Genomic DNA, 25,392 nt, shown 5'->3' on the forward strand with positions numbered 1-25,392 from the left:
CTCTATACACACTGTACCTCACTTTGGTGCAGGAGATATAGAGCCAGTTTCTTGCAATCCTACCTTACATTTTCTATAAAATAAATAATCAAGTGAAAGTGGGCTCTGCACCGCTTATGGAATACACAAAACCAGAAAAGAAGCAAGCCCAACACCCCTTAATTTAATATTTGAGAGAAAACCTACTCAGCACCGTTTCACATATTACAAATACTCTTCAGAAAAAGAACACATCTTATAAATTCAATAGGAAAATGACCAATGCTCTGATAAATACACAAGTAAACACAAAGAGCTTTTCCCAGGCCAAGCACTGGCAAGTCAGATTGACTGAACACAACAAGTGTGTATACAAAAATCACAGGATGAGCTGTGCTCTTGTTACCCTTTAGTTCAAGGAACATTGTTAGGTGGAGCCTAGCGGCAGCGTGCATGAGCTGCTCGCTCAGCGAGACTACTGTAGTAGAGTATGGGAGAGAAGCTGCTCCCACTCTCCTCCCATATTTTTCATGGGCTTGTGTCATTGTCTTTCCTAAATGCTGCCTTCGGATTCGTTAATAGGCTTGTTAGTCCCTCCTTAGTACGGCCTTGTTTTCATTTGTACCCTCTCATGGTGACTGGCCATTTTACTTCAGTTGTTACACGGGACCAGGTTATTTAGTCTGTAAGCACTATTTACTTTATTGAGTTTCTCTTACTGCTGGCTGGACATGCGTTGCTTCAGCTGAAACCGCTTGTGTGTTTTTAAGGCAGCACGGCCGCCCCGGTAACGGGCTTCTGCTTTCAATCATTTTAACCCGGCATTATCTTGTGTCTGTTTCTACCACCCCCGCCCCCCAAGTAAAATGGATTTAGAAATGATTAGTGAATTAAGTCATGTGAATTCCAGGTAGCACATAATCCTCTGCTAATAAGCTGAAGCTGACAACAGCACTTCTGTGTTAAATGTCTTCTGTACTGAAGCCACCTGACAGGTTGTTTTCAAAAGCCTGTTTTATTAACACCACCACCAACAATACCACCACCACCGCCAATACCACCACCATCAATACCACCACCACCAATATCACCACAAATACCACCACCAGCAGCAGTCCCACCACCGCCAATACCACCACCACCAATACCACTACGAATACCACCAATACCAGCACCACCAATACCACTACCACCACCACCAATACCACTACCAACACCAATACCACCAACAACATTACAACCACCTCAGCATCTCTCGCTCACTAGCTAGTAATAGCAGGGGCACTGTACGAGGCCAGAGCTGCAGCCGAGACCATCCCTCCCTCCCTCCCTGCCATAAAACACAGCCCGCACTGCACCAGGAGGTGAAGCCATGGCCCTACTACAGCTGGAGTGTTTTTTTATTAGGCCAAAGACAGCAATGCCATTACGCAATGCCACACTGCATCCTCAAATCACGGAGAGGGCAGGAAATAGCCCCCCAGCCCGCTCTTTCTCCTGATCTGCAACAGTGTAATCACAGAGCAAAAGGTGTTGGAGCGCTTTGTTAGTGTTTATAGCTCGGATCATACGTAACTCTCACTTCACACGTGTGTCTGTGTTATTTACAACACTTACACATCTTCTTCACTGCAGTATGTATCACTACTTTGAAGATGTCGCTGGCTGGTCTCTTCCTCTGATATTTACAATCTAAGAAGCGGTCGGGAAGTCCCTTTATTGCAATGCAATAGGTCTTGCATTTAAAAGAGTTTAAGCTATTAGTATTGTAAATTACAATGCCTTTTATTTATGTTTTAAAATCCAAAACATAAATAAAGGCATTGTCATTTACACTGCCAGTTGCTCAAACTCGCGTGAATGCGAGCCCTATTGCATTGCAAATGCTTGTTCTTTTTTATACTCAAAATATGTTCTACCTTGGGTATTCAACAGAAGATATGAATAGCAGTAGCTGAAGCTTATTTCTCATATACAGAAAATCTTGCATTACTGATGGTAACGTTGCACTTATTCTATGTGCGAACTGATACCAACTGCTCTGTATCTGTTTGTGTTAGGAATACCTGCACTGCTGCTGATCATGCTGTGCCTGTATTGCCTTTTCTGCTCGTTTTCTGCCCTCTGTTTTGCCTTTTCTGCTAGTTTTTTTGCCCTCTCTTTTGCCTTTTCCACTCACTCGTTTTTCTTCCCTCTGTTTGGCCTTTTTTTACTAGTTTCTTCCCATTGTTTCCTCAAGACCTGGCTTTTCGACAGACCTCGCACCCAAGCCCCAGAAACCCCCAGGGATGACAGTACAGCACTCTACAAATGCTGATTGATTTAATTGATGCAGTGAGGGATCAATGTGTAAAGAGGAATCTTTGAAGGATGCAGTGGGGAAAAGTTCAGGGTGCAAATCAGGAACTGCACAAGTAGCAGGGTTAAAGCAGAACCGGTAAAAGGGGGGGGGGACAGCATAGGGTGCAAGTAAGTGCAGTGCGGGAGGCATCACAGTGACAGGGGAAACTCAGGATACAAGTGTGGATCAGTGAAAGGTGTAAGGAGGGGATGAAGGTGTAGCAAAACAGGCTACAACGAGGGAGTTGAAATTATACCAGGGGAAGGAACTCCATGCAAAAGAGTGAGCAAAGCATACAGAGCAAGTGCTGCACAGGATGTCACAGGGATTGTTTTTCCTACATGTGAAAGAGTAGTACATGAGCATCAGCAGAGCAATCTTCCCTCGCACAGATAGAGCAGATTTTACATGTACATTTAGAGTGCAGCTTACACACACACACCTCACTCAAGACTGTTAAAGCTAAGGCAGCTTTGTTTAATTTACAACCAGTTTATGCAGGGTGCAAAGAGGGTTAGGCTCAGAGATAATGTACGCTGAGCAGCTGCTGACTGAGGTGACTGAAGTATCCCTGCTAGGTTGGGGAGGCCATCTCAGAGGTGCAGATAAGAGGACTCTGGTCTTCAGCAGAACACTGGCTCCACATCAGCCTTGTAGAGTTTTGAGTGATCTGCTTGGCATTGAAGGTCTTCCTATCAACTATCAAAGGGTGGCTGGTACAGGTCCTCACACACAATACCACAGCCATGTGATACTACAACAAGCAGGGCATAGTGGGGCTTGGGTCCTGTGCTAGGAGGATCTACACCTCTTGAAATGGCTTATTTGTCACTGCATTTCTCTGGTTTTGAACCACTTGGCGGAATCTTTAGATGCCATGGTGGACAAACTCAACTGTCAACATTTAGTAGATCACAAATGCCAGTTACATCTGGGGGATGCAGGACATCTTCCGGCGATGGGGAGAACCCTGACTTGATCTCTTTGCCTCCACTAAGAATGTGCAATGTAAACACTTTCGCGAGCTGGCAATCCCAAGAATGCTCTCTCTTGGAGATGCATTCCGCCCAGAGGGGAGCTCGGGTCTCCTGGATGCCCTCCCACCACTGCCTCTCCCGGCTCAGCTTGTGAAGAAGATCAGGAACGACCAGGCTCAAGTCATTTTAATGGCTCTGGATTCAGCCAGGAGAGTGTGGTACATCTGGGCATCAGCATCTGTGCTCTGATCAAGCTATTGCTTCTGGTGGGTCTTTTGTCGCAGCAGCAGGGCAGTGTCTTGCACCCAGGCCTCTTCAACCTGCACCTAAATCCAGGGAGACAGAACAGCAGCAGTTGTTTCCATTTGATCTACCACCTAAGGTTGTTGATGTTATTTTGGCAACTAGGCGCCCTTCCATAAAGTTAATTTTTGCAAGGCACCGGAACAAGGTTGTGACAGACCCACTACAGGCCAAACTGTCAGAGGTATTGTGTTTGTTCTGCGTTTGGCCCAGCAAGGGCTCACCCTGGGCAGGTTTAAAGGATCTTTGTTGTCTCTTTCGGCTGTTTTGCCTTTGCCCTATTACCCCTTGTTCAAATCACCAATTGTGATGAGATTTCCTAGAGGATTGGAACACATTTTTCAACCAATCTTTTGTTGATGCCTCAGGGGATCTTAGACTTGGTTCTGTAATGTGTGCCCATTTTGAGCCTTACGCACTTGTTCATTTGACTTTTGACCCTGAGAGTGGTCACAATAAGTCAGCTTGTTGTGTGAGGAAGCTTCAGGCTCTCTCAGTCTGCCATCATACACAAAACAAATTCTGACAAAATGCTGTTAAGGATCCGAGCTGCAAGCTTGCCCTTCTTAGTGCCCCACCTCGCCTCTCAACGAGGAGATGAGTCTTTGTCATCTGGATCCTAAAAGAGCTCTTAGTTTTCAACACTGACCGTACCAGGGACAGTCGGTGGATGATCAGCTCTTTGTGGGATTCTTGGGGGCAAAGAAAGGCAAGGCAGTGAAGAAAAGCACTTTCTCTAGTTGGATAGTCCCCTGCATTTAAGAAACACAAGGAGATGATGGACGGAGCACTGAATCTTTTCAGACACTAACCCCCAGTCACAGATTTGGCTTGAGTCCATCATCGTTCTTTAGCTCACTTTGCTACCCCAGTTTAGACCCAGCCATATGCAAATCAGTCTTGAACCTGTTCCTTATGGGAACAGTTCAGCCGAACTGCCAGGCCAGGACCGGAAACAAGCATCCTGGGACCGGTTTCGGGGTGACATCCCTCATCAGCCAGGCTAGCTTGAATCCAGTGGCAAAGTGAGCAAGGGATCCACGTCTGGGCATACCCTTTATTAAAACATGCTACGCATTAGCTAAGATGCAGCCACCTGAAGGTTTAAGGGCGCGTTCCACTCGAGGCAAGGCTCCTACTACTGCAATGGCACACAGAGTGCCTGTCCTGGACATCTGTCAAGCTCTTAAGTGGGCATTAGTGCACATGTTCATGAAGCACTATTGTTTTGACGGTCAGGTTCATTTTGATAAGCATTTTGCCCATCTAGTCCTGCAGTGCTTCTTGATCTGAGCCATTCCACAAACCCACTTCCTGGGAAGGACTGCATTGGTACCTATGCACATCACTAATAAGATCTTAATGATCTTTCTGGTGGATACTCTGTCTAACCCCATATTCCTCACCACCCTCCTTTCTCACTGTTTAGTGGAATGGACTCCTTCTAATCTAAAAAGTTCTTAATCTAGAGATCTGCACACGGACCATAATAATTTGCTGATTGGTTGTGTGTTTGGAGGCACTGACAGCCCTACGAAAATAATGTCTACGCGCATGAGTGGCACCTTTATGCGGCTCTGTTCGTGACTTTCAGATCGCAATGACATTGACACAGGGTGACACAGTGCCTCCTATAGACGTGCAGGACTACTACTTTTGAGTTTCCAAATCCAGTCTGACACCTGGGGAATATTCAGAAGAGGAGTAATCTGCCATTTATATAGAGTATACACGATGAAAATCGTTACCGTTGGTCACTAACTTATTCTTCGCTATATTTGCTCATTTGTACCCAGCCACTGGAGTACCCTCCACCTAGCTCTTATATCCATTTCATACCTACTTGACTTCAAGACTTTTAAAAAAAAAAAAAAACTCTTTAATTGATCTGCTTGTCATATATAACCCACATGTACTTAAATGTCACACTACTTGATCTTGTTCTGACTCCTTGCTCATTTTTAGTCCATGAAAATCGAAGTGTTAGTATGTCACTATGTACAGCTGCTCCTGGATTTCATGCCTACTTTAATTTTGTGTTAACTAACAAAATCTTTTTATTTTCAATTATGTACAGTTATTGGTCTTATGTATAGATTTTCAGTTTGGAAGGTTAAGCTGCTAAAAACAATATATGATCACATTTATCAGTAACCTATGCAGAAGTTGGATCAATCAGAAACATGTAATCTAGTATAGTTAACACTGTCCATTGTACCTCAGAGGAAGAAGGGGACAGTGTCACATGGCACCCTGCCATGCTGAAGAGACAGCCAGGGCCCCAGCCATCCAAGACTTGATTACAATAAGAAGAGAATTACTTATAAAGAGTGACCAGAGCTTTTAAGTTCTGGCAAGCTGGGCATGCAGGCAGACCTCTTGCTGGTGACTATAGATATGCAAGAGCACACTACATGACTGCTGCTATAGACATTTCCAGTCTGCCTAGCTCAAGTGTTTTCTGACCTAATATCTTTGTCCTGCTTCAGCCTTTTGGGTGAAACGTTCCACTGCATTGGAATCAATGCCACATCCGCAACAATTCTTGCCACTGGATAAACACACCTGGCTCTGGCTCTATATCTCCCTCGTGTCTACCTCTTAAATTCAGAGAAGTAAACTAGCTAATTAGAGGAAAGCAGCAAGAATTTGCAGTCATGAACATAAGTAAAGCAACCTGATGCACGCTTGCAGTCTGTGCACAAAAAATTAAGTGTTAAAGACCTGTATACCACAGGGATAACTCTGTACATTTTCTGTACATTATGGTCTAGTAATGCTACACCATCTCTACACAAGAACATATAAAACTGCTCTGAGGATGCCATTGTTTCACCACCCTGATATGCATATATACCTAAACTATTTTGGTTTCTCACCGTACCTTAAAATCAAGAGCAGTGTTTGGATAGACTTTTGATGCATGATCCTACTGTAATGTAGTCTTGTTTATCACCTGTGTATTTGCAGAATTAACTGAAAGTATTTGCAACCAGACTAGACTCCAGGAAACAAAAATCATACCGATACGCACAGTTACGTATTTGAGGGAACATTAATGAAAATGATTTTAAATTCTCGATAAAACGTTATTCATCTGAAACCTTCTTGAAAACTTCAGTGACTCTAACTGAAATAACTTCCTGCCTATTTAGCCAGTATTTTAAGAATTGCGTTCTTCGGACAAAATATAGCTGCCAACAGTATGGTTGTGGGACCCTCCATTTCCAAACTCCCTCTCCTTGCACCTCTTATCCTCTCCTCCTCACACATGAGTGTTACATTGGTTTGTTTCTAGAATTGCTCTGACCTTATCTACTCTTCAAGAAAGTCAACTGCATTGAAGGACCAGAAATCTCCTGTACTTCAGCTGCAGCACTTGAGTTGCAGTCAGTGGTGTTCGCCACAAAAGTGATGGAGTGGGTGGTGAGGGCGCGGGGAGGGGTAATAATAATTAAATAAAACTAACCGGGTGCTGCCGGCCCCCTCGTGGCTCCTCTGATTTCTGTTACCAGCAGTCCCTGGGAAGGCATCAGAGACTCCCCATCCAATCCCCACGCTGCTCTCAAGCTGTATAACCAAGTATGAGAGCATCGCAGGAATTGGCCTGAGCGGGCTGGTTTAGCACTCACTCAGGCAGAGGGAGTCTGTGCTGTTTCTCCAACCCAGCTGTGCAATACAGCTGGGTCGGAGAAACCTAACTGCTCATGCCTGTTTGACCGGTCTAAGACGGTGGGCCAAACCAACATGCGCACTTAGCAGTGCACATCACTCCACCCCTTCTGCCATGGCCCAGCCCCTCCTACACACGCTGGCTCTGCCAGCAGGTGAAAAGTAAAACGATAATAAAATATTGTTTTATTATTCAGCTGCTGACTCTGAACAAGTGAGGTTACGCTCCTCCGCCATTGCTGAGGAGCTGCCGCTGGTTGCAGTATGAATTAATCAATTTAAATATATTTTTGCCATACAATCACAAACGTTTTAAAACATAATTTGGCACTCATGTTCTCCATATGTGTTTTTGTTTTTTTGCTTCCTCTTTTTTGTAATCTGGGTAAAACCGCCACACCTACTCGTTTCCTACTCATTTCTGCTTTTTCCTCTTATTTGTGTGTTATGTGGCACGGCTAACTTTGGGGATCAGTCATTAAGCAAGAACAAAGGACGTGCTGATTGTCACTGGATCTTTGCAGCTCTGTATTCTGTACAGCTGGTTATTGATTCCTTTTGGGAGAAATTATAAGTGGCAAAATAGCCGTAAAAAGACAGCGCTCAACAATGTTTTGTTCTGAAATGTTTGAAAATGAATGGTTGAGTCTTTAAAATATATTGATGTATTTAATCGTGTGTTTGCCTGTGCTTCTTCAGAACTATTATCCAATGGTTAGAACCGCCTACGTGGAAGATGAGAACACAAGGGTAGTGCTGCTTTCAGAAAGATCTCATGGTGTCTCAAGTCAAGGAAATGGTCAACTGGAGGTAAGATGGAATACCATGAATTACCAGCACCTTATATTTTGAAGATCATTGCATGGTCTATATGATCTGGCTTGACAGCGCAGCTGTTGCCAACAACTATGTGAGAATCGTCATGACAGGGGCTTTATTTCCCCACCCACATGTTGGAAGCCAAGAATTCATGTATATATTGGGCAGACGTTGTGTGCTTCCCCAAAATAGTGGTTGCCCTCCATGCAGCTGTAATCACTGTGTTTTTTACTCAGCCGCCTGAGCTTGCACTTTCAGGGCACACACATTACATCGTAATGCTATTAAAGTGTTTTAGATAACTAGATATTTTGCTGTGATTTTTTTCTCTGTCAGCAGCACAGATGGGAGGAGGGCAGTCATTAACAGCTACAATCTTGATGGGAGTGCAGGGAAATGTATTGTCTGATGCTAATATATGTCTTGCCTGTTTAATTTGAAATGTTATTATAATGCGAATAGGCCTGGCTTATTTATTCTGGGAAATATATGGTAAAGCCAGTAGGCCTCGAACAGTAGATTGTTGATATATTATGTTACAGGGGCTATTACAATGTGCAATCCTGGAACAAACTACCCACATAAGCCCCCCCCACCACACACACACACACACAGTGTTCAATAAAAAGAAGAAAAAGAAAGCACTACAACAGACAACACTTCTGCTGCAAAGTAGTGCAAACATGGAGATTGATAACAGCAACATTATTTCAATGTATTGCACACTTGATGAGATTAGTATTTAAAAACACACCTGGTGTTATAAGAAGAACAATTACAATATGGTCTATTTATCACTAAGGCATCCCAGTATAGTACCAATATAGATTGTGCAAAGATCGGACAATACATAATACACACATTTTTTTAAAATGTATTTCTTTGTAAAATATGCTTGATCAGAAAACACAGCCAACACATGTTTCATCCTGCTAGACTTCCTCAGGGTATAAGGAACATCAAATGAATATTTCTTCAAAAGAAAAAAGCTGCAAGTAATAGTTCTCAATTCACTGTAAGGCCTTAATACAAGGTATAGTCTTATACAGTGTCAATTGCCACATGGACAACCAACATTTTCGTTCATTCTGACAAGCGATCATTAATGAATGATGATGTCTTGAATGACAAAATCCACACCCGGACGCCTCCTGTTCAGAATCAAACAGTGATTAATCACTCATTAATGATAAGCAAATTGTATGGAATCAATGGCAAACTATAAAAAAATGTTCAGTGGATTTCCATCAGGCAATACTGTTTGATTCTGAACATGTAGTGGCTGTGTGTGGATTTGGACATCAAATCCACACCTGGCCAGGATCAACAGGGCAGTTTGATGTGGCACCGGGGGATACCATCGCACATGCCCATGTGGGGCGAGAGGGGCATGTTCAAATGGATCCTTCAATTTTACATAGTTGCCCTCAGAGGATAATCCTTCTGTGCTGGTTCCTAAAGGTGTTACCCCTTTGAGGCCAAGTTTAGCAGAGAACCATGACCAGCTAGTAAACAAGGTGGTACATTGGATTAATTGCAGGGTCGGTGGCTCGGGGCAACTCCACATTCAGATTAATCTTGTGAGGAGAGTGTCTTGAGTAGGTAATCATCCCAAACCTGACTACACTGACTGCATTGTTGTAAATTTTAAAAATAGAGCAGTTGTGAAGGAAATTTTGACAGGCTGAACTTTTCTCCATGTTCCATTTACAATTGAGGCGCTTACAATGGGCTTTTTATAATAGACGAACAAGTCATTTTGCCCCGATACCCCACATGTGCCCCGCCCTGTCACTTTCACGGATATATTCTTGCCCCTCTCCCAGTAAGATCAGCTGGATTGACTTCCAAATAAGGCTATTGCTCCTAGCCCATTAAATGGGGCAACTGCAGGTCGTCAGATGGACAGTCCTTCAGTTACTATATCCGACTCAGCATACTCTACTGTGAGATTCACTCTCAGTAGTTTTAGTTTAGCTTCATGGAATGTGGCTGGACTGGCACCAAAGTCGACAAATCTGGATTGGTTAAACTTCATTAAACATCATGAAGTACAAGAATCTTGGTTGACAGAAACTGTTTTCTTTGTTGTATTTGTTACTTATTTTACACATGCTATACCAGGGTCCATGGGTATGTCTAAGGGAGGCTTAAGGACTCTAGTTTCCTTTACTCTCCCGGGTTTGGTTACTTGGCAAACCTCTACTCTCTCCTTAATCAACATTTGTTGATAAGCTGCCAAACTAATTATCTGTTATTGGTTCATTTCTATAAAAATATCTTTGACACAAGTAACTTTGTTATGGTGAAATCATTGCATGAGGATATTGAGCGAAAACTGAGCAGCATTAAAAAGGGCAACTATGCGAATGTATGGATTGGGTATTTCAACACGAAACATTGTCAACTGTCATGGTAGAGTCTTGTGGTAAGGTGGGTGTTGGAGGGGTCACACATTTCGCTCATAGTGATTATGGAGAAGAGCTCAATCTGTTACTCGTGAAATACAACCTGGTGTTTGCTTTTTAATTCCTTGACTACTGATCCAGTTAGCACCTCTACTTTTATTGGTTGTTCCAGTTTAATTGATTTGATTTTATTCTCACAGAATCTTAGACAATGGATTGAAGAATATGTGTTACTAGAGTCTCCCCTTAGTGACCATAAACTAACCGCTATATCGATCAGAAAGTATTTTTTATAAAAAGGTGGTGAGGAATCCCCTACCGTCGGCCTTTACGAATAATAAAGGGGTGACCATGAGCTGGTCTAAAATTGACAAAGACGCATTTCTATCAGCCCTAGTCTGCACAACTTATCCTGAATTTTTGCTGTGTCTTGATGAGAAGAATGAGTAGGAAGTTACAACAATTAACAGCTATGGGAAAGCACGTGAAATACTTATTGTCACAAACAGTGCTCGTGGTAGAAATCCAGTGAAATGGTTTGACTCTAATTGCACTTAGGCTCACAACCAGTTGTTAATGCTAAACACAATTCCTAGAGATCCAAATCAGGTGTGTAGTTGTAGGAAGGTGTACTAGAAGTGTAATGACCCAGAAAATTATAATTAGAGAGGAAGCCTATCATACTTTAATAATGGCTAGTGAGCTCAATGAGAACAATCTTTTTTGGCAGACCGTTAATCGTAACTATCTCAAGAAAACTCATGAAACCTTACCCAGGCACAGTGATTTCACTAGAAGTGTGGGTCAGACATTTCTCGCAATTAAACGCTGGCCTAGTCTCTATATAGGGTTCTGTTGCTATTGAGAAACAGGCCATTTTATCTACAGCACCCTCAACTTCTTTTATACCCTTTCCCGATACTAGGGATTGAACTGAGTGATGTGATAGAAGCTATTAATAGATGTCGTTCAGGGAAAGTTCCAGGGCTGGATGGGATACCAGTAGACCTTTTCAACACAAATATGCTATTGTGGGCTCCCCTCCGGACAAATATCCAGAAGACCTCTTTAATTGCAGGCCCTCTTAAAGATTGTTCACATGTGATCATTGTTCCTATTTTCAAAAAATATTGTAAGGCGGAATCCACAATGTTGCTGACCAATATCGCTTATAAACTCTACTGCCAAAATAATGGGCAGGATTTTGTTGGAGTGTTTGGAAATCTGGGCAAATTAAAAATAATGTTCTGTCAGAGCTGCAATTAGTTTTTCGCACTGGCCTTGGGACAACTGAGCAGTGTCTCAGTTTATATCTCTTAATAAACAAGTACACAGTGCCCATGGAAGGAAAGGTATATTTAGCCTTTATGGACTTGAGTTCGGGATTTGATTCTGGGGGGTGTCTTACCTGCTTGTGGTGCCGGTGGAGGTTTCCGTTTGTGCTGCCCTGTGCCCTGTGTCCCGAGGACTCCTGCCGCCTTCTGCCTGTGTCTCCCTCCCGCCGCCGCGTTTTGACACGCTCGCGGTTGCGGCCAGGAGGGGGACCACTTTTACCAGCAACACCTGGTGGAGCGGGGCGGAAGTTCACGCCCACTGCCCGTGCCTGGAGGCGCTACAAATTCAAGCTCACCCTCGGTGGAGCGGGGGTGTCTTACCTGCTTGTGGTGCCAGTGGAGGTTTCCGTTTGTGCTGCCCTGTGTCCCGAGGTCTCCTGCCGCCTTCTGCCTGTGTCTCCCTCCCGCCGCCGCGTTTTGACACGGTCGCGGTCGCGGCCAGGAGGGGGACCACATTTACCAGCAACACCTGGTGGAGCGGGGCGGAAGTTCACGCCCACTGCCCGCGCCTGGAGGCGCCACAAATTCAAGCTCACCCTCCGTGTCGCGGGTCCGCGCGCGGGCGGCGCCGGGCTGAGCCCGGGCAGAGGGCGGGCCGTCCGGGGCCAGAGGAGGCCGGGTCGGGCCACCCCCCTTATTCCTATAACCCTTGCCTCCATTCTCCAAACCAGTGGACGCCATCATAAGGTATTGTGTTGCTACTGATGGGATTTATGTAACCCAATTAACTGTTTGTAGCCCTAGTACCGGCCTGCCATTGACTGTGTTGAACGGGCCCGCGCTCCCTTCCCGTTATACATTTAACAAAACCCGGAGTGTCTGTCTGGACGCTTACACACTGCGGTTTACCTGAACACTGGTCTACCCCTGGACTAAAACTAATAAGCATTCCTAATTCTATTTGGTAATCTAGGGGTTTGATACTGGTTGTTGTATATCGCCTATTTTTAATTGTGTGTTTTTTAAGTCATTTCATAAGAAGTGCTATTCTCATTTGGTAGCACTTGTGTTGGTTATTTTTATCTGTTTAAAGCAACATGCCCAAGTCAGCCGGGAACTCCTGTCCTATTGTCTCCACACTTGACAACTACCTAGTTAAAGTAGTAGATAAGATCAATAAGGAACGAAGACTATCCCTGGGTCTTGGAAGTGTGCCTGATCCCACGAATCATATAGTTCCAGCTGAGACCCCTGTCCCATTGCCTATTCCCCCGTCGATTTCTACCATTGATGATAGCTGTGTAGTGGTCTCTATGGATTTCCCAACCAGGGAAGGTACCAACGAAATAGAGCATCCACAGGATATCTTTGTTGTCGAGGAGCTTCACAAGGTACCCGATACAAACGAGTCCCTGAATGACTCCAATGCTCTGAGTTCCGTGGTCCCTAAACCCCATAGAGTGTTGAGGTCAGGGAGACATCTAAATAGACCTGTCTCGTCTAAAAAGGGGGGTCGTAAAAGTAAAAAGAATATTGTTTCTGTAATAAACGGGGGCCCCACTGAGCTAAATAGTTTACATAATGATGTTAATTCCACTCATTTGAAACTAGCTCCGGATCAGCTTGAGCTGCTTATTGGCATGTTTGATGCAAAGTTAGACAAAATCGTCCTTCCACTCTTGGATAAGCTTGAGGCTGTTTCTAGGGAAGTGGTCAGATTGGGTGTGTTGGTGCAATCCGGCCTGAAACCTAACAATAGTCCGCAACCGGCTGCCGCAATTGCTGTGGTCGGGGGCAGAACTAGTAAGCCCGTGCAATCCAACAAAGGCTCATCCAATGGCGGAGTGGTCTGTGCAGGTTGTAGTATTCCTGCACAGCAAAACAGTAGTGTCATTACAGCTAACGAGCAGCAGGGCGTAACTGGCAACTCAAAAATACCGCCCACAGGAGACACTTTTAATACCATTCCAGTAACACCATTACGCTCTAATGTTATTCTTTCAAATCCCCCGACTACTTATGCCCTGGGGAATAAGCCGAAGACTACCGAAAGGGGGAAGTTTAACAATAGTGGCCTCTCCCAACCGAACCTCCCACCGGACTGCGCACCATATGTAGCAGTCCTGACTAACGTTACACCGATTAGGGAGGATGGGCCTTATCGCTCTATAGAATCACATGACTCCCTTAAAAATAAAACTGTAGCATGGCTCAATCGGGAGTGTGGCTTCCCAGTGGCTATGGCGGACCAAATTTTGGCTACCACCAGAACTAACTGGATTGGCACGTCCCCGAAAAACATTCCAGGGGACTGTGTTATTATTAATTTTAGTAAGCCCCACCTTGCCACGACAGCCCTGATTCGAGCCTCCTCTCGTCCCTGTAACGATCAGGGCATTTCAATCTGTCCCTTGGGCTTTTTCTATAGTCATCACATTAGCCATTATCCTAGTAACCGCAGGGGGGGGGGGGGAGTATGAGAGGAGAAGCCTTGCATAGCCTTGCAAACAGTTTTCAGGTGAATACCGCTAATCGTTTCCAATGCTTTAGTGGGTTGGATCAAAACGACTGACTGAAGTTGTGTACGGTATCCCTTGAAACTCCGATGAGACAGGCTCTGTCTGATATGGGACAAAGTGTTTGTATATCAGGGCCGATGGGTAGTACTTCTGGGACAACTGCAGATTGTCCACCTATGGGCAAGGAGGGCAACCTAGCAGGTTGTTCGGCATCATCTATGGAGTTGGGTATGGCACCCCCAGAAAACTTCGGTGTGTCAGGTTTTGCCTGGTACAGGTCAAAGTGTTTGTATCTCAGGGCCTACGGTTAACATTTCTGGGACAACTGTAGATTGTACGCCTACGGGCAAGGAGGGTGACCCTGCAGGTCGCCCAGAGTTACTTTCGGACACTTCTAATGCTGCTATTCTACAACAGGGTAATAACTGTTTTTCCATGGGGTCAGGTGCCCCTGGTTTTTCCAGCTGTTATATTGCCAGTTGGAATATTGCGGGTATTAGGTCCAAATCAGATTGTTTGGGCTGGACGGAATTTCTAGCTCTTTTTGATATTATCTGTTTGCAGGAAACCTGATGTAGGGACTTTAAAGGATATAATGGTTTTGTCTCATACCAGTTACCTGCAACCGGTTCATTATCGGGCAGAGCTAAGGGGGGCCTTCTAATCTTGATTTCTGTCCAAACCCCTCTGCTGGTTAAAAAATATGTACAAGTTGGGGTCCATTCTCAGATTTTATGGCTGCATATATCAGGAGGTAGGAACAATCTTTTAATACATTTTTATAATAATCTCTTCGATGATACCAGGGACCAGGTGGTTAGAGCACTTTCTAGTGCACTGGATGACATTATTAAGGATTCTAACGTTATCTTTGATTTGTTTATGGCAGGGGATTTTAACGCCACCACCTGCTCATTCTCAGATGTCAATGTATGTGGGATGGTGGACTGTCATGGAGACGGAATCCACCACTTTCAACATAACCACTATGGTGATGCCCTAAACAGCCTCCTTGCTTCACATAATATGTATATTATGGTCAACGAGAAAAATGACCAGGTGGAGATTTGTCCAACTTTTACAGGTCTGGGAGCGAACTCAGTTATTGATTTTATATGTATCTCCTCGAGTCTTGTGGCCTGGACTACGGCACCTAAAGTCGTAGACATCCAGCTTAGTGACCATAATTGCTTAACAGTAAAGGCCATGCTATGGGAGAACAAAGGGTTCCGTATTCCGGCTTGTATTGTTAACAGCATTGAGCCTGTACGCCCTAATGGCACCAGACTCAGGTGGAAGGGGGATAAGGCTGATATTATGTCTGATTCAATTATCACTAGTTGTCTAGCAGGCATTATAGGGATTTTAGAAGATAATCAAGGCACTATTGACTCTATTGAGCATTTTATTGGCATTAACTCGGTCATTGACTCTAAGTTTATTAGCACATTGAAATATAAAGAGGATCGTCCGCAGGGGTGGTTTAATTCAGCCTGTACCCTGGCTCTAAAGGAGCTAAAATCAGCCTTATCAGCAATGCCAAGAGATAAGGGTTTGGTTGTAGATCTAAGAGCGAGATATAAAGAAACCCTTAGACGGAGGAAATTGGAACTCCAACAGGAGGCATGGGACAATTTGACCCTGGCTGCTGAATTGAATAATTGTACCCTGTTCTGGAAAACAGTTAATTCCCCTTTCCTCAAAAATGACAGAATCCCTGAATTAACTTCTAATGTCAATAAGGAAGAGTGGGTTTCTCACTTCTCCAAAATCTTTGATTCAGACAGTGCATCTAGGGCTCTAGTGGATGGGTGGCCGCACACGCCGCTGAATATCACCGTCCAAGAGGTCTTAGATAGCATAAGGGTCAGTAAAGGAGGAAAAGCACAGGGTCCAGACGGGGTACCAATTGATGTTTATAAACTGGTCCCTGAAGTATGGGGGCCTTTGTTAACTATCATTTTCAACGCAGCAGTCTGTAATGAGGTGCCCCCTACTTGGGAAGAATCTATTTTAATCCCAATTTATAAGAAAGGCAACCGAGGGGATGTCAAGAATTATTGTCCAATCTCATTGTTGGACTCCTCCGTAAAGGTAATGAGTAGAGTGCTTTTAGTAAGGTTGGAAGAATGGGCGGAGGTCAATGGCATTTTAGCTGAGAGCCACTTTGGGTTCAGGAAGGGCCGTGGTACGATTGAGCAGTGTCTAAATTTAGACCTGCTCATCGGTAAATATACCCTGGCAAAGACCGGCACTATTTATCTCTGCTTTGCGGATCTGAGTAGTGCCTTCGATCTGGTGGACCATGGCATTCTCTGGGCAAAGCTCTTGGAAATGGGGGCTCCCGAGGGCATTGTGTTCTTTCTAGCACGTCTTTATACCAAATTACGAGCCTGTGTCCGTTACGGTTCCAATGGGGAATGTACAACTAAGTTTAAGATTGGGCGTGGAATTAGACAGGGATGTGTGCTGGCTCCACTGCTTTTTACTCTTTTCATTAATGAGATCGATTCATTCCTCAAATCTCTGGCAGTGGATGCCCCCAAAATTAATAAGGACTACGTCCCTGTGCTACTATACGCGGATGACGCGGTTCTTATTTCACGCACCCCAAACGGCCTTCAACAGCTGATGGATGGCTTTTTGCAATTTATCAATAGCAGAAAGTTAGTGTTAAACAAATCTAAAACTTATGTTATGGAATGCGGGCGTAGGAATAGAAAGAAATAGTTCTCATTTTTCATGGAGGGCCAGAAGGTCCTGGCTGTCGACTATTTTTCATACTTGGGGGTCACTTTTTCGAATAAAAACACTTGGGCCAATGAACACAAGAATGTCCGGGCCAAGATGGCGAGGAGTGCTCATGGAATTTTTACTATGGCTACGAAACTGGGAGACAGGCGGGTCCACGACATGCTGAAGATTTTTCAGTCCCGTTGTGTTTCGATTGCCTTGTATGCTGCTGGCATTTGGGGCTATGCCACGGCAGGGTCACTTCAGGTTGAGGAGAACGTATTCCTGAAAAGACTTTTGTGCCTGCCAAGCTCTGTTTCTAATGCTTTAGTACATAATGAATTGGGTATTCACCATCTTGCCGACTTGATCCTTCTTAGGCCACTGATGCTATGGCGCTCCATTTGGATAAAAGAAGAGACTTCATTGTGCAGAGCCATTATTTCTGATTGTCTCTCTTTGGACCATCATTTAAAAATCCCATGGTTAAAGTACATTGTGGATAATTTTCGTGAGTTCTTTAACATTAACATCATCGAGGATCAATGTGGGGCTACTGAGCTGTCTAAAATTGAACTTAGGCAGTGTTTTCTACAACAGCTTTCCACCAGGAGGCATCAAAATAGCTCTGATCTTTCATCCTGTGTTTTTTACCATGATTTAAATGCATTTGTGGGTTTTCAACCTTATTTGTCACAAGTGACCTGGAAGGCACATCGGTTTGTGTTGGCTAGACTTAGAATGGGTGTAGCACACAACCTTGTTGCTTTCCCCTCTCTGCATCTACATCCCGCTGGCCCATGTCCCTGTGACAATATTACCTCCCAAAGCACTGTGCACTTTCTTTTGCTCTGTCGGCTGTACAAAAACTTGTGGACTGCATATCTGAAACCCCTGTTTTTTAAATTTGGAGTCAGGTCAATACGAGACTGTATGAGTTTGCTTTTTAATCTGCATCATCCTGATGTCTGTTTTTATACGGCTATCTTTCTCCTTAAATCAATCAATGCAAGGAAAAGTATGCTTTTTTAACCGTTTTAACATGTTATATCTCCTGCTTCTGTATTTTATATTGTTGTCTTTTAATGTTGTGCTTTTATGGACTTGATTTTTGTTCGAATAAAGCCTTATGAAATGAAATGATTCTGTCAACAGATCAAAGCTTTGATGTATTATGATTCAGCTTGGGTGAGAGATGAATATTGTCAATTTTTTTAGGCAATTTCAGTTAGAGGTGCCCGCCAGTGTGAGGGTTGGTCCTGGTGGGGAGTCAACGTAAGCCTTTAAGATTGCTGTAGGCTTACGCCAGGGCTGTCTCGTAGCTTCTTTTCTTTTCTCGCTGTGTGTCAGCGGTCTTGAGAAACCTCTATTAGATTGTAATGCTGACTGCCCACAGGTAGGCAACCACATTGTTCCAGCATTGATTTATGCAGATGACACAGTTTTATTGTCTAGAACTGCGATTGGTTTGCAGCGACTGTTAAATCAGTTCTGTGTCTTTATGAGGGGCTTGGATCTGATTATAAACCAAGCAAAAGCACATTTCATGGTCTTTGGCTCCAGGAATAAGAAAGATACAGCCTTTAGTGTGAACAATGCAAAATGTGTAGAGTCTCTTCATATCCATATCTGGGCATTTTGTTTGATGACAAATGTATCTGCAGTCCCCTGAAAATATCTAGAGCAGCTGCTCTGGCAAGAAGTTCAGAGATGGTCCTAAGCTTTGCGCCAAAGTTGGGTAGCAAGCTTATTAGAGAACTCATGAAAATCTAAATGCCATTTATGAGTCTGGTCTATGGGGATTCAGCAAACATCCTGGGCTGGAGAGGGCTGAAAATGGTTTTAATAAAAGATTGTTGGCTGTACCTAAAACTACATGTAACCATATTTTCCATACTGAAAGCGGGCTGGGGTAAATTAATGATCTTGTGCAGTTTCAATCGCTTCTGCTGTGGTTGAAGCTATAGACCAAGGGTGAAACCTCACTTAATCGGACAGTACTAGCCGACTACCTCAAGCTTTAGTGAGGTCTAAAATTACCCTGGATCTCATACATATTTAATATCTGTATCAGCTTAAAATTAACCGATTTGTTTGAGAATCTGGGACCTATGTGGCTAGATTTTCTAAATCACTGAGGGAATTGTTTCTGGCCAAATGTACTGATGAAAGAATGTATAACAGTCTTGGCAAGTCCGCTGCTTTGACCCATGTGTCAATTTGTACCAGTCCTGACATTGAACCTTATTTGATTTAGGTTAGTAATGCACATCAGAGGTTTCTGTTAACAAGATTAAGGGTGAATACTGTGCACTCCCTTGTGGCTTGCACTATGCAGGGCACGTATGTTGTCAACTTACTTGTTAGCCCATGCGACGGCTGTTTTGCACAAAGCACATATTGTACTTTGTTTGTTTGCAAGTTCTCCTCTCCACTAAGAAAGCTGCTTAGATTTCCTTTTTTAAATTTTAGACAATGCAGGGCAGCTACGGAGTTTTTACAGTCATTGCCAACATAGAGGATATGTTTTTTAACCGCAACTTTTATGCAGCGTGCGATACTGTCAAGGGCACTGAATGTGTCATGAATTATGAATTCTCTTTTTAATGTTTGTTTTATGACTTCCTCTTATGTATTATTATCTTTACTGCATATCCTGTAATGTTTTATGCAAGTTTACTTTGTGTCTCTATTATGGTCACTTGATGATCGAATAAGGAATATTGACTGACCGACTTAGTGAAGAGCAATATTTATCAATACCCACTGATGATTCAGCCAGTCGGGACGTAAGCATAAAGCCGATGCATGGTATGAATAGAAGAATGATGTGCGTGTAGGGGCAACTCTCAACTTGTTTGACCTAGGAAGGATTAGGCAATCTATAGGGATCCTTTAAATATTGGTCCTGACTAAAGCCTCAGTATCTTCTAGGAAGCCTGAAAGATGAAGACCACTTGGAAGGATACTTGGGTAATTAGACCCCACATAGTGTCCGAATCTGTTTTTAACACTGCCAATTCAAGGCAATATTCTGATAGTAACGTTTGTTGCAGGTATGACTCGGGCAGCCATTGAACTATTACACTGCTCGAATCCTTTGAAATATCTGTAAGTGCGCCCTGAAAGAGATCAAGTCGAACCCCGCAGTGGAAGTATGAGGCTGCTTTGTGAAAACAATATGATAAAGCATGCCTTCAGGATTTCCTGATGGGTGGGAGTTTTATAGTAAAAATCATTCACGGACTGGACCTGTACAGGACCCCTTCTTTTAGTTTACATATGCTCATTTTAGGGAAGTTGGGGAATTCCAACTGTTCTTCTCTCTCCCTCCCTTTTGATTATTTACAAAAAATCTGACCCTACATCTGAGAGCCCAATAAAGCTACATACAGTTAGGAAACGCTTGGGAACAAAACTTTTCAATTTCACTTACAATTTACCTCAATGCAGAATAGGAGCAGCAACTGAATAACATGAGACGAGATTTCTTTTCACCCGATCAGACTATAGTGTCCTCCATCCTGTGCAATCCAGACTTTTTGTCAAACATTCAGTACTTTGAAGTAACCAAAGAAGAACATGTAGCACTTTGCTAAGTAATTGGCGGTTCTTACTTTAACCTGTAGTAGCCACCAACTCTTTATAGCAGACTAGGTATCATCAAATATACAAAAAACATGCCTAACCCACATTTCATTGCACATATTGTCTGAGTCCAAGATGGCTTATGAGAAGCTTTCTATAAATCAGATCTCTCATGTCGCAGGTAATCCTATCTAGAAGAGACCATACGCTGATTCACTTTTCCCTTAAGCTGCAGGGCAGTGACTGTTTCTTTTGCAGTTAATTGGTACCTGGAGATGCAGGTCAAGCACTAAATTAGGGATAGAAAAAAATGAACATGCAGAGTTTATAAAAAGCAGTTAGAATGAAAGTGAAAACGGGGAAATGATCACTGTAATGAACTAGATCATATAATGTAAACAAGAGGTCACAATTCCTAGTCATTCTATAGTCAACACATTGGGGCCTTGCTTTGGTGGACACCAGTCTGTGTCTTAGTGGAGTATCCTATCAATAATGTAACCAGTAGCTACAAGTAATATTTGAACGGATTCGTAGACTGCAGAGTCTAAAAGAGAAAGCTAGTCCAACCCTGGGCTGGAGCCCTTCTAAGAGCCAGGTTGGATAATTATATGGCCCAGTGTGCATGGCTTCGGAACAGTCACAATTCACTAGCCTTCTGTTATGACCCTTTTCTGTTGTGATTAGCCGATCAATAGCATTGAGTCTCCTTGCTGTTTTAGACACTTTATTCAGAGCCATTATTTGTGATTGTTATTCCTATTCATCAAGACCCATATATATTTCTAGGACATCTAGGTTACACCAGATGCAGCCATGGAGTCTATTGCAAAAATGTTGGCTCCGCAACTGCGTTTTCCTTTTGGTCTTCGGACAGTGGCGTTGCATCTTCATGTCCTGTTTCAAAGGAAGATGCAATCGTCGTTTCTTCATCTCACTTTTGCCTCACTCTGCGGCTGCACCCTTAAAATCCTTCTGGCGGGCAGCCTCGCGTCTCCATTTAATTTTTCAAAAAAGAAAGAAGCATCTGTTTTTCTTGATTTGAATCTTGTCTCTCTCTCTCTGGGGCCACACCTATAAAATCTTCTGGCCGGCAGCCCGGATCAGCCCGGATCATGGGTAAGTAAAATGGTACTTAATCTGCTACCAGAACCAGATAGCCGTCTTTGTCACACTATTGGAAGAATAGCATGGAAAACAAGCATTGGCATAGCCAATAGGTCTCGCCTTTGGGACCTTATAAGTGTTTAGCCATGCAACAGTTGCATAACTAAATACTTATAAGGTCCCAAAAGCGAGACCTATTGGCTATACCAGGCGGCCATGCGGCCGCGAAAGTGATCGCAATCAAACATCAAAGCGGCCGCGAAAGTGAAAGTAATCACGGTAAAGCGCAGCGCGCGCGCCCGCGCACATGCACTGTAGCTCTAGGCTGGCCTGGTAGCACTTTTTGGAGCCCTATCAATAAGTCTCGCCAGACCAGCGCATGCGCTGGGTCAGGCGAACCTAAAAAAGTAAATGGGAGGCTATCTTTTTAGTTAATTTGCTACTTTATATCTATTGTCACTATAGCTCTACAAGTAGTTACTGGAACATGTGGCCTTCTAGGATGTGTACCTCTATCTTTCAATAAAAGTTATGTATGCAGGAAAATAATGTTTTGTTATTTAGAAAAGAAAAGAGTTACAGGCACTGTCGTAGACACCTGGGGTCCTTTTAAAAAGGAGCATAAAGCGCCTCTGTTCTGTGTTCTTCTTTCCACAACATAGAACACAGGAAGCACTCTGTGAAGAAGGGCCATTGTACTGATAATGAGCTCTTCTTCCTCCTAGTGGTTGGAAGCTCTCTGAGGAGCAAATACATTGTTTTGCATCTTCCTTTTCAGATGCTATAGACAAAGCAAAATATATTGCCAAATGTCCTTATTCTCCATCCTCCTCTGCATGTTCTATTTCTTAATTTACTATTACTTCTCCACCATCACTTTCCTCCTCACCATCTACTAAATATGATGAGGAAGTCTCTCAAGCTTGTGATGCGGGGGTGTGGCTAGCAACCAGCGAAAATGGCCGCTATCTGATCGAGCTGCGCTTGTCGCCAGCTTGTAACCCCATTAAATCCGTCATCATCCGTCGCTTGTGAGAGCACCAGTGGCAGGGGGGTGGCCAAGGGTGTAGTGGCCGCCCTGAGGACTAACCCCCCGCCCCCTCACGAAGACACATCGCAAAGAGAAAGTGCAGGGAAAGACCGGCCCGGGTGGGCAAGATGGCGAAGCCCGCGCGGCCTGGGGAGTAACGTAGGCCCGGATCATCAGCCGGGAATCCGGAAAAGCGGTTAAATATTGCGGCAGCAGTGTTACTGCGAGCGCCAGCGCAGGAGAACTCTGGGTGCCCAAACCCCCAGCGGCCCGTGCTGCTGAGCAGAGACAGCTGCGGCGGTCGTGGGGGCCCCTACCCGAAAACAGGACAGAGCAGTGCGCGCTGGGGTAGATCTGGAAGCCGCAGGCCGCATGAGTGTGGATTTGCCGATCCGCCTCGCCCCTCGGGGCCTTAGCACATTGGCAGGGTGACTGGATGCGGCACGAGAAGAGGAGCTTGTGACAGGGCCTTAGGCAAAACCCCCAGCACTGCAGGCGGGCACAGAGGCCAACGACCGTTGTGTGGCCCAGGTATCGTGTGTAAATCCCCGTGGGCAACACCACAGCTATATTCAGCTTCGGGTCGGGCTGAGAAGCTAAGACAGCGCGCCACAAAGGACGAGGCCCACGGGGCCCCCCGAGAGAAGAATTAAGTGGCCCAGCTGCGGGGAGCCTGCGGCCGTATTGGGTGGGACCGGGCCCAGCTCCTGGGCGATCGGGCGACAGGGATGCTCAGGAGGTTAATAGTGAGAGAACCTGAAAACTCCGGCTCAGTGATACGCATAGGCAGCCCTGCCGAGGGTGCCACAAGCGTGCTCCCATCTGCTGGCAACGGCCGGGACCAGTGAACAAGGCGCCAGGCCATTAAGAGCAAACAGTGGTTCACATCTGCTGCCTTGCATAGAACTTGCCAGAAGGTGAGGTCAACTGGGGCGTATATAACCACCAGCGCCGGAGATACCTGTTTCCTCTGGTACAATAGTCTAGCGCAGAGTCTGGGCCCAACTGTGGTAGCGCCGCCAGGCTGATAGACAACTGTCATGGGTCGAACCAAAGGTGTGGGACCGGGCCAGGCCAACCACATCGACAAGTACACAGTGGCGATGGGCCGAGAGGAGGACATGACGGCGGGAGCGCCGCTGGACGAATTGGATGTCCAGACCCCTGAACCTCCTTAAGAGATATTATGACAGCAGTCGGAGAACTGCGGGGAACCAAAATTGGATTTGGTAACTTAGGAATTCAATCTACTTAGGGCAGACCTCCGGAAAATGTCAGAAAAGATGTCCACGGCAGAGGCAGGCATTGGTAGCCTGCAGTCCAAGACAAAATGTCTGGAGGAGCAGGTGTTGGTGTTAACCAAAAAACAAACTAAAATCCTGGCTAGACTTGAAGACCAGGAGGGCAGAGCCTGAAGGAACAACATTCGGGTGGTAGGTGTGATGGAGGGAATGGAAAGCCTCAACGCCTGTCCTCCTTCTTGTCGGTAAAAAGATCACACCATGCGCTGCCGCCCGGGGGCGACCTCCTTCATGATTATCGCTCGTATATTGAACTTCAGAGATGCCATTCTACAGGCGGCACGCCAGCGCAGCGACTTGCAACATAAAAATGCCACCATCCGATTCTTCCCCGACTTCACGCTCCAGGTTCAGTGCCAAAGACGCACCTTCATTGTGGTAAAAAGGGCCCTTGGGGTGCAAAATGTGAAATGTATGATGTTATTTCCAGTGAAACTTAAATTTATTGCCGAAGGGAAATCCTACTTTTTCAACTCTCCAGCCGAGGCAAGCGACTGGCTGGAAGGCTTGCACACTGTTGGGCGGAAAGGGGGCAGAACTTGAACACCGAGCATGAAAGAGCAAAACTCTGAGAGGCAGGAGGAGGACCCTGCGCCTGACAGCCCAGCGGCAAAGAACAGATATGTGAACAGGAGGGGAGCCTCGAAATACCGGGGACGTGGGGTGGCTCAGGGGTGGAAGTGTGAAAAAGACTGCCTTAAATTGACACTGGCATCGAATAGACATGTATAGTGATGTTATCCTTGTTGCCCCTTGTGTGGCTTTCACCTGGGAGCCAACCGGCAAGATTGCTCTCACGAAAATGTTACGGGGTTTCGCAATATTCAACAGCAGAATTATTTACCTTATTGCTGGAGCTGGTTCACCACCCCTCACCAATGGTTATTACCGCACAGTTAGGGCGACAGGCACTCTGCATGTTGGGGAGATGGGAGGTTTGCTACTCACCTAGCAGGGTTGCAGGGAAGGGAGAGTTGGGTAAAATGTTTAATTTTATATTGTGCACTTGTTTTGTTGCTCAAGTCTGTGATAGCCATATTGCAAGGCATGTTGTCACAGGATCATCCCGGCAGTGGGGTAGTTCTGCAGTGGCTATTTGTCTAGACGGTGATCATGGGAGAGTCGGCTAGTATACGCGTATGGTCCTAGAATGTGAATGGACTGTGGAACAAAATCAAGCAGACGCTTGTCCTTCAGCACATTAAGCAGCACTCTACAGATGTAGTACTAATACAAGAATCGCACCTTAAAGGGGGCCGCTGTAAAGCATTGGACCACTTTGGGTACAGACTGGTGGCACACTCCGGGTACTCATCTGACGCCCGAGGGATGGGAATCCTA

At 44.8% G+C, this 25,392-nt stretch overlaps 1 protein-coding gene across 1 annotated transcript in view; it reads left to right on the forward strand.

Moving 5' to 3' along the window:
• The window catches only part of MAN2B2 (mannosidase alpha class 2B member 2), a 389,507-nt gene that overhangs the window by 307,397 nt on the left and 56,718 nt on the right, over positions 1-25,392 (forward strand). Inside the window, exon 14 of the mRNA XM_085642446.1 lies at positions 7,972-8,082. Coding sequence (XP_085498572.1) covers positions 7,972-8,082 — 111 coding nt within the window. The remainder of the gene's footprint in view (positions 1-7,971; positions 8,083-25,392) is intronic.

Source organism: Triturus cristatus, chromosome 2_2 (genome assembly GCF_964204655.1).
Source record: "Triturus cristatus chromosome 2_2, aTriCri1.1, whole genome shotgun sequence".
Lineage (NCBI taxonomy): Eukaryota > Metazoa > Chordata > Amphibia > Caudata > Salamandridae > Triturus > Triturus cristatus.